General features: G+C 36.5%; 1 protein-coding gene across 1 annotated transcript; it reads left to right on the top strand.

Annotated features, from left to right (window-relative positions):
• The first annotated feature begins 4822 nt into the window (after positions 1-4822).
• Positions 4823-13258, top strand: arl3l1 (ADP ribosylation factor like GTPase 3, like 1). Its single transcript, XM_017492092.3, has 6 exons — positions 4823-5278; positions 6665-6808; positions 8549-8665; positions 9954-10004; positions 11316-11501; positions 11840-13258. The coding sequence occupies exons 1-6, from the start codon at positions 5261-5263 to the stop codon at positions 11885-11887; spliced, it is 564 nt and encodes a 187-aa protein (XP_017347581.1). The 5' UTR covers positions 4823-5260; the 3' UTR covers positions 11888-13258.
• The last annotated feature ends 180 nt before the right edge of the window (positions 13259-13438 follow it).

Raw genomic sequence — 13438 nt, 5'->3', positions numbered from 1 at the left:
GGTCAGAAATAAGTAGTTATCATCGTTTCATTAAGGAATCATGAACTTAAATTTGGGAACCTTTGCTTGATTGATTGCTATGCATTAGAAAAATGAAGCCTGCCCATCTTTAACCCTTAAAAAAGATCAGTGGATTGTTTCTAAGCTTCCTTGAACAAACAAAAGTTGAATATCTTAATCTCGATTTGTACAGAAATGTGTACGTGTATTGGTATTATACACTCGCCAGCCACTTTAATAGGAACACTCCTGTTCATTTATGCAATTATCCAGTCAGCCAATCATGTGGCAACAGTGCAGCACATGATATCCTGTAGATACAAGTCATGAATTTCAGTTAATGTTCGCATCAATCATTAGAACAATGGAAAGGTGTGATCTCTGACTTTGATCGTGGCATCGTTGTTGGTGGGCTGGTTTGAGTATTTCAGAAACGTTTCTGAAAGTCTACTTTGCATACTTTCACGTATACTTAATTTTTTCCATATTAAAACAAATTCACAGCATGGTGTTGCAGCTAGTAGTGCTGCCACTTCACAGCTCCAGGGTCCCTAGTTTGATCCTGGGCTTGGGGTACTATTCTTGTAGAGAACCTCTGGGTTCTCTAGTCTCTCCCACCTCCCAAAAACATGCAGGTAGATGGCTTAGCTATTTTAAACTGTTCCTATGAGTGAGTGTGGATGAATGGTGTCTCATCCAGGTCAACAGATTTCCTCCTCATGTTCCTGGGTTAGGCTCTTCTTTCTCTCTCATGAAATTAATAAGAAAAAATGCAGCCCGTTACCAAGAAACCAAAAGGCGTGAACTCAGTAAAGACTGAAAACTTAGTGACTGTTACAAAGCAGTAACACTGGAAACTCCTTCCATCATCACAAAAAGCTTCAACATATCAAATCTGTTTATTATGATCATTGGATTATATGAGGCGTCTGCCATAGAAATCCTTGTGTATGACCTGTTATTATAGAAACAGTAATCATTTTTATACCAGCCGGAAGTACTATCAAAGACGTGCTAGTTATAGAAAATTAATAAACACCTTCAGCTGTGATGTGATATAATAGGAAAAGTAATATTACAGTTTTCTAACAGAATTATGCACATTATGGGATGCAGAGCTCTGGTTAATGAATTTGATCAATTCAAAATGATGAAACTTCATCTGAAATTCATTAACCAGATCTCTGCGACTCTACGTAACGAAACACTACCCCCAAAAACAAATTAATATCTCTTGAACTCTTTTGTATCACATTTGACATGAAGAAACCTCAGTGTTCTGTAAACAAACTTCAGAATGTCATTAAAAACCCTTCAGTTATAATGCAGCAATGGGAAAGCACATACCTTGTCTCTGGAAGGTAGAGTAAAAGTTTGTCTGTGGTGGAAGGAAACAGATGCGTCCATGCTGGCTGGTCTTGTGTTGAAGACCAGAAGAGCGGTATGGCAAGTTCCTCAGCTCATATGAGCCACCTATCACTGTGTAAACACCAGACCTGTTGTAAAACACAGCTCGGCTGGGTATAAAAGTCACTCAGTGGGAAAACATACTGATCGTGCAACTGGTGACCTGAGAAACCTTGCAGACATTTAAAGCTAGTGGTCCTGTCAAAGCTAGTCATGGACACTGTTATTGTGAACACAAGTTTCTCTATTTCAGGAAAATATACATAGCTGAGACATCATTATTGCATCCATCACATGTAAACATTAAGCAGTGTTAATGTTTCATGTATATTTGTCAGTAAAAGCCTAAAGAGGCTGAAGCCCTTGAACAGGCTGAACTCGATAGGCCCTGAGTGTAGACATGGTGCGCAATAACCTTACAACACATGAATGCGTTCCTCTCCATGCGCCATGGAGCTGAACCAGCTTTTGCAAGTCAAGACTGGCCCACCAACCAGAGGCAGCCGGATTCTTCTCACCTCAGTTCCTGTGTCCTGAGCCTAACACCTGTTCCCAAATGATCACATGTGCATTGGTCCATGTGCGGAGCATTAAACCAGTTTGCAATGCCATTTTGTGTTCCAGTTAGTACACCGAGGTTGAGTGGTAACGCAAGCATTTACTTTCCTGTGCATTTCTAGAGAGCAAATATGGTAATCAATGATGCTGGCGCCATTGCCATCGCTGTCTCTGTGGCACAAAGCTCATGATGCAGTTGGTTGGAAAGATATCTTCAGAAAGAAGAAGGATATTAAACAGTACAGCTGAAGATATTTTTAAATACCTTTTTAATCTCATTAGTACTATGATTTTTTTCCTGCTCGTGATTTACAATTTTAAACAATTGCAATAAATTATGTAATCATCCAGAAGCAGCAGGTTAAAAGATTGACAGGAAAATGAGCATTTCCACCATTTCAGGTTTAAGGAGAGTACTTAAGGGAGAAATAATATTACCAGCTGTGCAGTTGGGAACTGTTTGCTGGCCGCTGCAATTATGAAAACTGAGCTGAATTATGGATTTTTAGTTGATTCTGCATTAAAGTAAAATTTAAATATAATCCTTTTACAAATCAGTTGTCTAATGTCTAACTTAGCCGACATTTTCACTGTTGGAGTGTGTGAATGTGTCTGAGCACTGACTGGTGCATATTTAATCAATTTCAGCACCATTAACATTATTTGTAAAGTGTTAGATATGACACTTTGTTGTAGGCCTATTTTATCTTCTTTTTTTTTTAGGACAGAACCCTTATCTGCTTTTTTTTAGGCCGATAAAAACCCCAAAGTGCCATTTTTGACCATTTTAGGCTGAAATTTTTCGGTGGCATCTTTTGTACAGTATGTTGGCTAGGTTGAACATGTATTGTTTGATTTTATTTCATATTAATGAATTCAAAACAGTGTTTATATACTGTGAGAGAAAGCAAATGTATGAGATGGAGGCTTGGGGGCGGGGCTTCCAGCTGGTGTCAGTTAATATTGGTGAGGTCAAAACACATGCCCAAATCATTCCAGATTCATATGTTGACTGACTCATCCACCATTTTATTGAGGAGAAAAAGACTGCTCTTTTGGTATTTTTGTGAGTGATAACTCGTACTAGTGTCCTCCAATATTAAAATTCGGAGCTCCTGCACAAAATGTGTAAATGTTGTCAGGTCTGGTAATATTATATAATCACGGCATGTAAACATGACATGAACATTACGGGCTTGAACCCTAATGAAATTTGAAATCACAGATCCAGCTGCCTATCTGCACCACATCGTTCAGCCTACTAGATTCTCCTATCTAGTATCCCAACCAACTGGCACTCATGTTTCCCAGGGCCTTTTTTTGTTTTATGTTTAGACTGAGGGGTGAATTTAAGCATACCAATAAAGTAGTTTAGTCAGTAACCTTAGTGGAGAATTTTCTCGCCTTGTTCATGGTCAGATTTGTATAATTTGTGTCTTTTCACATATTTTTTTTTTTTGGAGTGCTGAAAGACTGGAGTAGACAATAAGAATGATATTGGGCACAAAGCTATGAACCTGTGTGTGCTCTGTGCTAGGATCCATGCATTTCTGAAGCTCCACAGCATGGTGTTCACATCACCGCTACACAATGATATCGTGGGCAAGTTAACTCTTAAAAAAGGTTTCCTTAAGGATTCTCCACTTGTTAAACTGTCTTGTTTCATTTGGCCCGCACGAAAAATAATAATATTGAAATAGCTCATGTCAATACAAGCACGTCTACAGCAAATTATTTGTTTGTATTGTATTGAATTGTTATTTATTTACAAGTAATTGAAGTTGTTAAGTTTTAATATCTGGTATTCAATTTCTCATGTATTGTTTTTGTTGCCTGTTTTGTAGCTTAAGATATTGTCACTGGAACCAGAATGTGTGGCTGAATGTCAGCTTACTCTGCTATTACATAAGCATAGGTGTCATTTCATGATTTTTTCCATCCATCCATCCATCCATTTTCTGTACCGCTTATCCAACACAGTGTCTTGGAGGAGCCTGGAGCCTATCCCAGGGGACTTGGGGCACAAGGTGTGGGACATCCTGGACAGGGTGCCAAACTATCGCACGGCACAATCACACTCATTCACACACTACGGACAATCTGGAAATGCCAGTCAGCCTATAACTCATGTCTTTGGACAGGGGGAGGAAACCCCCAAAGCACAGGGAGAACAAGCAAACTGCAGGATTCCAACGCCCAACCCTGAAGGTGCGAGGCAAACATGCTAACCACTAAGCCACCCTGCTAAAAGCTCCCAGTTAAGCAAACTGTTTTAAGTTTTCAAAGTTAATTATACATGCATAATACATGTATATTGCAAAGACAAAGATATAACGATATAAACATCTGCCAAAAGGTTTTCCTGCTTCATGCCTTTGTTATCGAGCTCCAAAATTTCTGACCCCCTGTTTACCTCTAATAGCTATCACTAAAAAATAAGAGACTTTGACTCTATCGCTTGTTTGACTATCACTGAAAAAAAAAATGTGATGAGCTAAAGGTGATTCATCAGAATATACAACAGTATCAGTTCAATCTGCTCATATTCTTATGTAATGGCTAATTAGGTACTAGTAACGGCAGAGCATATATAAAAGACAATTGCAACCAAATATGTAAAAGAAAAACTTTGAATCTACTCTCTACTGAACTGTTTACATGCCTGATATATTTGTGGCATCTGACTTCCCTTAAACACAAGCCTCTCTTGTCTGAGACTGGAAATCCCGGAATTTCAAATTGGACATTATCTGCCCTCTGCTGAACAGGAGCAGTACTACATCAAAGACAAAAAAAATGTGTCTATATGATAAGCATATAAATTAAGAAGATTGATGCCATACCATAGAGCCAGGAGATGGAGAAATGAGAGAAGGCGTCAGAAAGAAGAATGGATGAATGGATTTCTTGCAGCTGAGAGCAAGAGAGAAAACAAGACCGAAAGAAAGGAGTCTCAGTGTTGTTATGAACAAGCAGGTGGTGGTGAGGGATAATCCAGGTAAGACTTTAATGCAGCAGAGAAGTCTGGGGGAGGTGAAAGGAACAGAGGAAGGTGGAGAGGTTGCTAATTTTGGACTACTAATCCAATCCATGTCCCTCTCTCTCCTACTCTTCTTCTTCTGAAGAAGAAGAGCAAGCCATAAAAACACTCCACTTTGCTAAATTTGGCTAGAACAAGCATTAGAGGTGTGGACTTGACAACAGCCCACTTTGACTCACCTGGATATACAGTCCATAGCATGTAGCTGGGTTCTTCTTCCTTCTTCTCCTTTCCTGCCTGCATAGTCACATCATCATGGGTGAAATCCAAAAGGTATGTCTGCTCAAATCTGGGGATCTGCTCTTAAGAGGCACCGCCATGCTTCAGTAAGTGCTAATCCACTCCGACCAAGGCAACTGTGACAGGGAGTCCAAAATTACTTTCACGTGTGTGGATACAAGGAATTTACTGATTACAACACTGTAGATTAACTGGTATTAATATAAAATTCTTCAGTGTGACTGTGGTTGAAGAATAATTTCAGTCTAGGTATATTGTATGTTTCATGTATTACATGGGGCTTTATATGAGAACTGTGCCACTACAAATCTGAATTTAAAATGATTTGTGTTTAGTTGAATTTGTTGAAGTTGAAATTGTATTCAAAGGATTGCATGTACATGCAAGACAATTAAGTGTCGACAATTCAAAGTCAATTTTTTTGTGGCAAAATCTATTTCAAATTCAGATTCACATTTTCAAATACTGCATCTGGAGACATCTGAAGCAAAGGAGCACAGATCCACTCGCCACTGTTTCAGCTAATGAGCCAGTAATGTAGTTTTTTTTGCACATTTGTGTTACATGAGATCAGAGAAAGTGAATATATGTTGAATATAGTCACATTGACCTGGTATTTCCTATCAGAAGATTGCAGTAAACCAAATATAACATTACTAAACTTATTTCTAAACATTTTACTCATTTAAAGTGTTAAATTGTCTTATTTTATTGGCAGAATTTTTTTGCTTCTTTCTAGAAATAAATGTGTAGTAAATTTGGCTAGAAATAGGCTTAATAATCCTATATTTGGTTTGTTGTAATCTTATCATAGCTAAAATTCCCTATATTCAAGGTCATTTCCCTTGCTCAGATGTCATTTAATTAACATCTTGTTTTGGATTTTGAATCTGAATTGAATTTGAAATCTTGCATACATTGCAAAAAATGATATATTATCAAGTAAAAATATCTAGAACATATTTTATTTTAATGTATGTTGTTACTTTGTATATTATGTTTCACTGTTTGAAGTCAAATATAAGAATATTAAGCCTATTTCTAGATATTTATACACATTTCAAGTTTAAAATGGTCTTATTCTATTGGCGGATATGTATTGTTTATTATTTTTTTGGCTTATTTTAAATGTTTATTACTATTATCCACCAACAGAATTAGACCATTTTAAGCTCAGAATTAGTAAATATGTCTAGACATAGGCTTAATGGTCTTATATTTGGTATAACAAAATCTCAAAAAAAGAAATATTAGATAACTTTTTCTAACTTTTACAAATTCCAATAAAAGCATAAAAATTCTGATTTATACATTTAAATTGCAACCTGTAGATGCACATTTCTCATTCCATATGTATTAGGTAGATTTTCTACTCCCTCATCCATTTTTTAAACCCTTCAACTGAGCTTTCTGCCCCAGGGTTTATTTTCCGTCATTGAGAAACTAAAGGGCACGACAGAGCAGGAGCTCCGAATCGTTCTTCTTGGCCTGGATAATGCTGGGAAAACCACCCTACTGAAAAAACTTGCTTCAGAAGATGTGAACATGATCACACCAACTCAGGTAAGTCGTGGTTATACTCACAATCAAAAATTGTCCAAGCTCTGGTTTCAAAAGCATGGTGCTCCAAATCCTTGCGTAATACAATTTAGCTAATTGAGATATAAGGTAATGAAAGTAGTGTGACCTACAGCCTAAACATATTAACAGATATAGTATGAGTGATACACTGAGATTTTCTAAATTCATATTTTGTATGTTACTATACTGGCAGAACAAAATAATATTTAGTGTCCGAATTACTAAAAATAGTAATGTATTACAAACAATAATGTTGGCAAATGGAAATATCTTGACTTTAGTAAAATCTATCTAGTATTTCCTATTATAAGATTATAATAAAAAAAAAATATGATTGTTAAACATATTTCTGGACATTTTCTACTAATTTCAACCTTGAAATAGTCTTGTTCTTTTGGCAGATTTTTTTTCTCATTTTAAGCATTTATTTCTAGAATTAGAAACTAAATTAGCTACCAATAGATTAAGAAGTTTCCGGGCGGTCTAGTGGCTAAGGATCCAACACTCTCACTGCTGGGACCTGGGATTGATTCCCAGACAGGAAAAACCCAGCCACTGGGGGATGCACTCAGTAGTGGTCCCAAGCATGGATAAAATGGGAGGGTTGCGTTAGGAAGGGCATCTGGCATAAAACCTTTGCCAAATCAAATCACAGTGGACCAATGATCTGCTGTTGCGACCCCTAACAGGAGCAGCCAAAAGAACAACAGTTAATCTCATATGAAATAATATTGCTCACATTCAAGAAACTTTCACTTGCTAAGATATCTTTTTGTTTTGTTTCATTTTTTGCATTTGAAGCATCGTATTCATATTGCATATAGTATATTCTTGGTTTATCTCTTAAATAACACTAGCTTTTCATATTACAACCTGTTAGATTGAGGTTCAGTTGCCAACAATTCTTTCAGAAATTCCACTTACTCGAATGACAGTCAGAATCGTGGAAGAAACAGTACATTAGCTTAAAAAGAAGTCAAGTTCAGCTGGGGTGAAATATAACAAATTCTTAAAAGAGCAAGCCAAAAGTTACCCTGACTGGAGAGGCATTATACATGACAGGAATTACATTAGTGTATCGAATAATACAGATGGGAAGCTTACTGCTAATTGTAGTGAACATGAGGGCAGCACATTGCCTAGACATCACAAACTTTAACATGATGGCAGCGAGACTGGTACTGAAAAGGAACATTTGTTCAACTAGATTAGATGTCTGAGAAAGTTTTAAAGGCACTGAATATACAGTAGATCATAGGCTGAATCTCTATCTGTGAGCTTGAGTGAGGTCATGCTGATTGCAAGCCATGGGGTCTATTTTGGTCATGTTCTGGACCAAAGTACAGTCAGCAAAGGCCATATTTAGATGACCTTCTTAATGATTTCCTTATGGCTAATAATATTAATAGACTATCCACATTGACTGGAGCTTTATTAGCCAGACAGTTTTGTCTGATAGCACACTAACTTCCTTTAAATGTAAACAATGGACTATTTCAGACCCAATTTCAGAATTAAATATGGTGCCCAGTTGCATAAGGAGCAGGGTCTTTGCCACTACACAGGAGACCTGATTTCGAGGACAGTGGATCGAGAAGTGTCTTTAATCCTGCGTTGAAGATTACTTAACCATAAACTGATGCTTGGCTGGCTACCTAAGGGTCAGCTAAATGTAGTTAGAATCTCCCTGTAACTGTTTTTTTCTGTTCTGTAACATTGTAGGGCTTCAACATTAAGAGTGTAACCTTTCATGGCATGAAACTGAATGTCTGGGACATTGGGGGGCAGAGGAAGATCCGCCCCTTCTGGAAAAAGTATCTGGAAAACACAGATTTGTTGGTATGTTGTAACATGTTGTAGTTTGTTGTTTTACTTTACATTTTTGAGCAAAGGTAGATTTAAACTGAAGATATTAGCTGGTGCTACTAAAGTGAATCCATTGATTTGAAAGAATAAACAAGAGGAACAATATTCTTCACAGAACCATATTTAAACCTCACCAAAAGATTTCACCCCTTGAACTTTACCACATTTTTTAGTGTTCCCATCCAGAATTGCAATGAATTTTACCATTTGCTTCACACAATAGGTCTAATATTTGAATGTGCAAAATATTTTATAATGACATAAAAAAAATTTACACCTCTAGATCATGTTACTTGCTAACTGGAACAGGTTTTCTTCTAGGATTGCCCTGTATCCTACAATCCTGCCCTCAATCCTGAGCAGTTTCCCAATCCCTGCTGAAGAAAAGCATCCTCACAACATGATGCTACCACCATCATGTTTCAGGGATGGTGCTCTCAGGTTGATGAGCGTTGTTGGGTTTCCTTCAAATGTAGAGCTTTGTGCCAAGGCTAATAAGTACAATTTTGATCTCATCACACCAAAGAACCCTTTTCCACATTTGCTGAGTCTCCAACACTGGAGAAAAAAATGGCTTTTTTTCCAGTTTGACAGTATGAGCGTTGTGGCTTGTCCAGGCATTGGTTGTCCTGTGAACCTCCTGTGATCTTCTCCCATCTGAGCGGTAGATCTCTCCACCTCCTTCACTGTTACCCTCGTCCTCTAGGTTGCTTCTATGATTCCTTAATAATAAGGAGTCAGTATTAATATAACTCTTCCTAATACCCTTCTTACCCAGTCACTGATCTTGGCAGAGTCTCCTTTATGCCATATTGAGATCATGCAAAACTTTAATTTCAGAGATTCTCATAATAAACTAATAATGCAACTTCTAATGGAAAGTGGTTGTACAGTACTAGAACTAGTTTATGGGTTTCACAACAATAGGGGTTAATTCTTGTGCAATCACAACTTTTATGTTTTTCATTTGTAAATAATTTTGCTAACTATATTGATTTTTCCTACACTTCAATATTATGGGTAATTTTGTGTAGATTCCTGATATATCATTCCAATAAAGTTCCAGGTGGTAACACTACAAAATGTAGAAAACTTCAAATTCATGTAAGGCACTGTAAAGTACCATACAAAGTTCTACCAATGTTTGTTTCTTGGTTTTAGATTTTGAAACTAGCTTTTTTCCTCTCTCTCTCTCCAAATGTTGTCTAAAGAAGTTTACAACCTTGTACCCAGTATATGACTGTTTTTTTCTTCCTGACAGATCTATGTCATCGACAGTGCAGATAAGAAGAGGTTTGAAGAAACAGGCCTGGTGAGAACAACCAATTTATATACAGTATATAGTGGATATGCACTGTACATACAATGGATGTAGTAAAAGTTAAGCAAAGTACAAAATGTTTCCAGAGAAACAGGATATTTTGGACAAAAGTGTTCATGAACTGTGCAAGTAAACACGCTTCTGAGGCTATAGGAGGTGAAACCAGTAGATATTCAAAATGGTGCCTTATAAATTTTGCATGCTCAGCTGTCCATGGTTAAGAAAAAAAAGAGTGCAGCCATTTTAGTTACTCATCTGACAGATGGGTTTATCCAAAGCAACTTTAATTATAATTGAAACAGGACACCATCCAAGCACAAGATGTTGAGGCTTAGGGGTCTTGCTCAAGACAATGATTCTCATGTCTTAGAATTTAAACTCCCACCTCATCTTGTGCTCATATCTCTTTGATACAGTTCAAGGTATTGCACAGGATTCATTTATCCAAAACACGTCTGTCACAGATTTATCCCACTGTCACTGAGAGATGTGATAAATGTCATGCCTCTCCCTGCAACCTAACACACATGTTCTATTCCTGCCCATAATTATTCTCCTTCTGGCAGAAGTATTTTGATAGCATCTCAAAAATACTGTCTGTTACCGTTAACCCTCTCCCCATATTGCCATATTTGGGTATCCGGAGGATTATAACAGGTACAACTCGAGCCAATTAGATCTCTTGGCGTCACCTCCTTGTTAGCAAGACGGCACCTTCTTTTCCATTGGAAATCCATTACGCCTCCCTCCAGCACTCAGTGGCTCAGGGATGTAATGTCTTTTCTAAAATTGGAAAAGATTAGGTACTCTCTGGGTGCCAACTCTGAGAAGTTTTACAGGAAGTGACAGCCTTTCTTAACCTTTTTCAAATCTCTGCCATTTTTGTCTTCTGATTCTGCCCCCCCCTATTTTATTTGTTGAAATTTTTATTTAGTTTATTCATTTATTTTAACTTTTTATTTAGTTATTTCTTTTTATTTATTATTATTTTTTTTATTTTATTTTATTTTATTTTATTTTTTTATTGGGTATGTACGAAAATATGATTGTGTTCTAATCTGTACACAAAACAAGTATGGCTCCCAAGATGTTGATTCAATGAGATATACGAAATAATGTCTGTAACTTTTTTTTTCTCCTTTTATAAATGTGGTTCTCAGTGTACTGAAGTTTTTTTTTTTCCAAATGTGCCACATCTTTCAATAAAAATATTTTTTTTAAAAATAGAAAAGAAAAGAAAAAAAAAGAATTTAAACTCCCAATCTACCAGCAATATATTTTTCTCAACTCCCATCCATGTAGGAGCTCTCAGAACTGATTGATGAGGAGAATCTGAAGGGAGTTCCTCTTCTCATCTTTGCCAATAAGCAAGATCTGACCACAGCATCTACAGCCAGTGAGATCACTGAAGGGCTCAACCTGCACACGTACCGGGATCGAGAGTGGCAGATCCAGGCCTGTTCAGCTATTTCTGGTGAAGGAGTGCAGGTGAGACCATACGGATCAACAAAAGCTATACAGTGGAAGAGTATTCATAACATTGTAAAACATTTGCTGTCAAACATTAGAAGAACATTAGAAGAGAAAATTAATCTAATCAATATCACTTAGCCAATGGCCTTTTTAAATTAGTTAGGTTCTGCATTAGTACACACTGTGATGACATTATCCAAGCAAAGAGAGTATTTTTATTGTATTCTCTATACATAAAATCAACAATGAATCAGTTTTTAATAGTTGTGAGCTTTATAGGCTATGATTCTTATATGCTGTGTGTCCAAAACAACATAATTTTTTTGTGTTCTTTTATTTCTGCTTTCTCTTAGGATGGAATGAACTGGATCAGCAACAATATTGTAAAAAAGAAGAAATAAAGCTGCTTGAAAATATTTTTTTTGTATGTAAAAATTAAAAGCTCTATGATCTTTCTACACAAATGCAGATGTGTTCCAATAGATCAAACTGACTTCCATCAACACTAATGTTTTGTAATATTTTGTAAGATATATAAATTGAATTCATAACGACTGACATCAGGGAGCCTTCGGCTGTTTGATATACAGTATATGAACTCTCTGTGGAGAGTTTTAATAGAATTCTCTATGACAGGATCTCAGTGACTCATTCTAGCAGCAAATAATGATACAAACAGAGCTGCAGCCCAAAAAGGGATGACTCATGTGTCCAAGTGTGGTATTCACTAGAGACTACAAGTTATACTGTGTGGTTAGTTAGTTAGCTAGATAGTTAGTTCTGAAGCAGCCTGAAGGAGGAACCATCTCAAACCGAGAGCCTTCTTTCCTGACCTGAACTCTTGTCCCCTCAGTTTTATTTGTGGGTTCCATGGGCTCACGTACTGTTTATAATAACTTGTGAGTGTGTTTATATATACACTCACCAACCACTTTATTAGGAACACCTGTACACCTGTTCATTCATGCAGTTATCCAATCAAGCAATCATGTAGCAGCAAGGCATAAATCCATGCAGATTCTGCTCACATCAAACATCAGAATAGGGAAAATGTTGAAGATGCTTTTCTGCTGACCATGGTTATAAAAAGTTAGAGTTACTGTAGCTTTCTCTTCTGATGTTTGTTGTTTTTCTCACCATTCTGTATAAACTTGAGAGACTGTTGTACATGAAAATCCCAGGAGATCAGCGGTTTCTGAAATACTCAATTTCCCGCATTCTAATGTGAACATTAACTGGAGCTCTTGATCTGTATCTGCATGATATTTTTGCATTGTGCAGCTGCCATGTGATTCGATAATTGCACTAATGTACAGGTGTTCCTAATAAAGTTGGCGGTGAACATATATACTCCTTTATTCTTCTTCTTTTAAATATACATAACAGTTTTAGAAAGTATAACAAAATGTTTAAGAAAAAAAGATTCTCCTGCTTAGTGGCTTGAAGTAGAAGGTAAATAACAGACGACAGATTGAGCCTTTTTGTGTCTTCAACTTTACAAAGTTCTGTTAAATTTTAAAATTGTATTATTCCATCTTGTTATCTAAAAATGTACTAGAAATCTTGTCATAAACAGCAGGATTAACTGAATGATTTTTGTTAGTTTACCTCACTGATTACTTGAGGGGAAAAAAGACCCTGTACATTTACACTTGCAGCAGAATTAATGTAACTCATATTTGCAGTATTCATTGTCATGTTGCTTTCCAGTAATGGCATGTTGTAGTGCATTTTTAATAGAGTATTTTTAAAAATCTCTTTTTACAGAACTGCATACTTGGTAAACTATATTAATATAAAACCACTGCTCCAGTTTTACTGTGCTAGCTACTGCTGTTTTTACTCTTTTATTGCCAAATATACATAAGAAATACAGAAAGTTGAGTCAAATATATTAAGAAAATAATCTAATAACGTGTTTATTAAAGGAATCTTTTCCTTTGAGTAGCTTT

The sequence above is a fragment of the Ictalurus punctatus genome, chromosome 18 (genome assembly GCF_001660625.3).
Source record: "Ictalurus punctatus breed USDA103 chromosome 18, Coco_2.0, whole genome shotgun sequence".
Lineage (NCBI taxonomy): Eukaryota > Metazoa > Chordata > Actinopteri > Siluriformes > Ictaluridae > Ictalurus > Ictalurus punctatus.
This window is presented reverse-complemented; position numbering and strand designations above follow the sequence as displayed.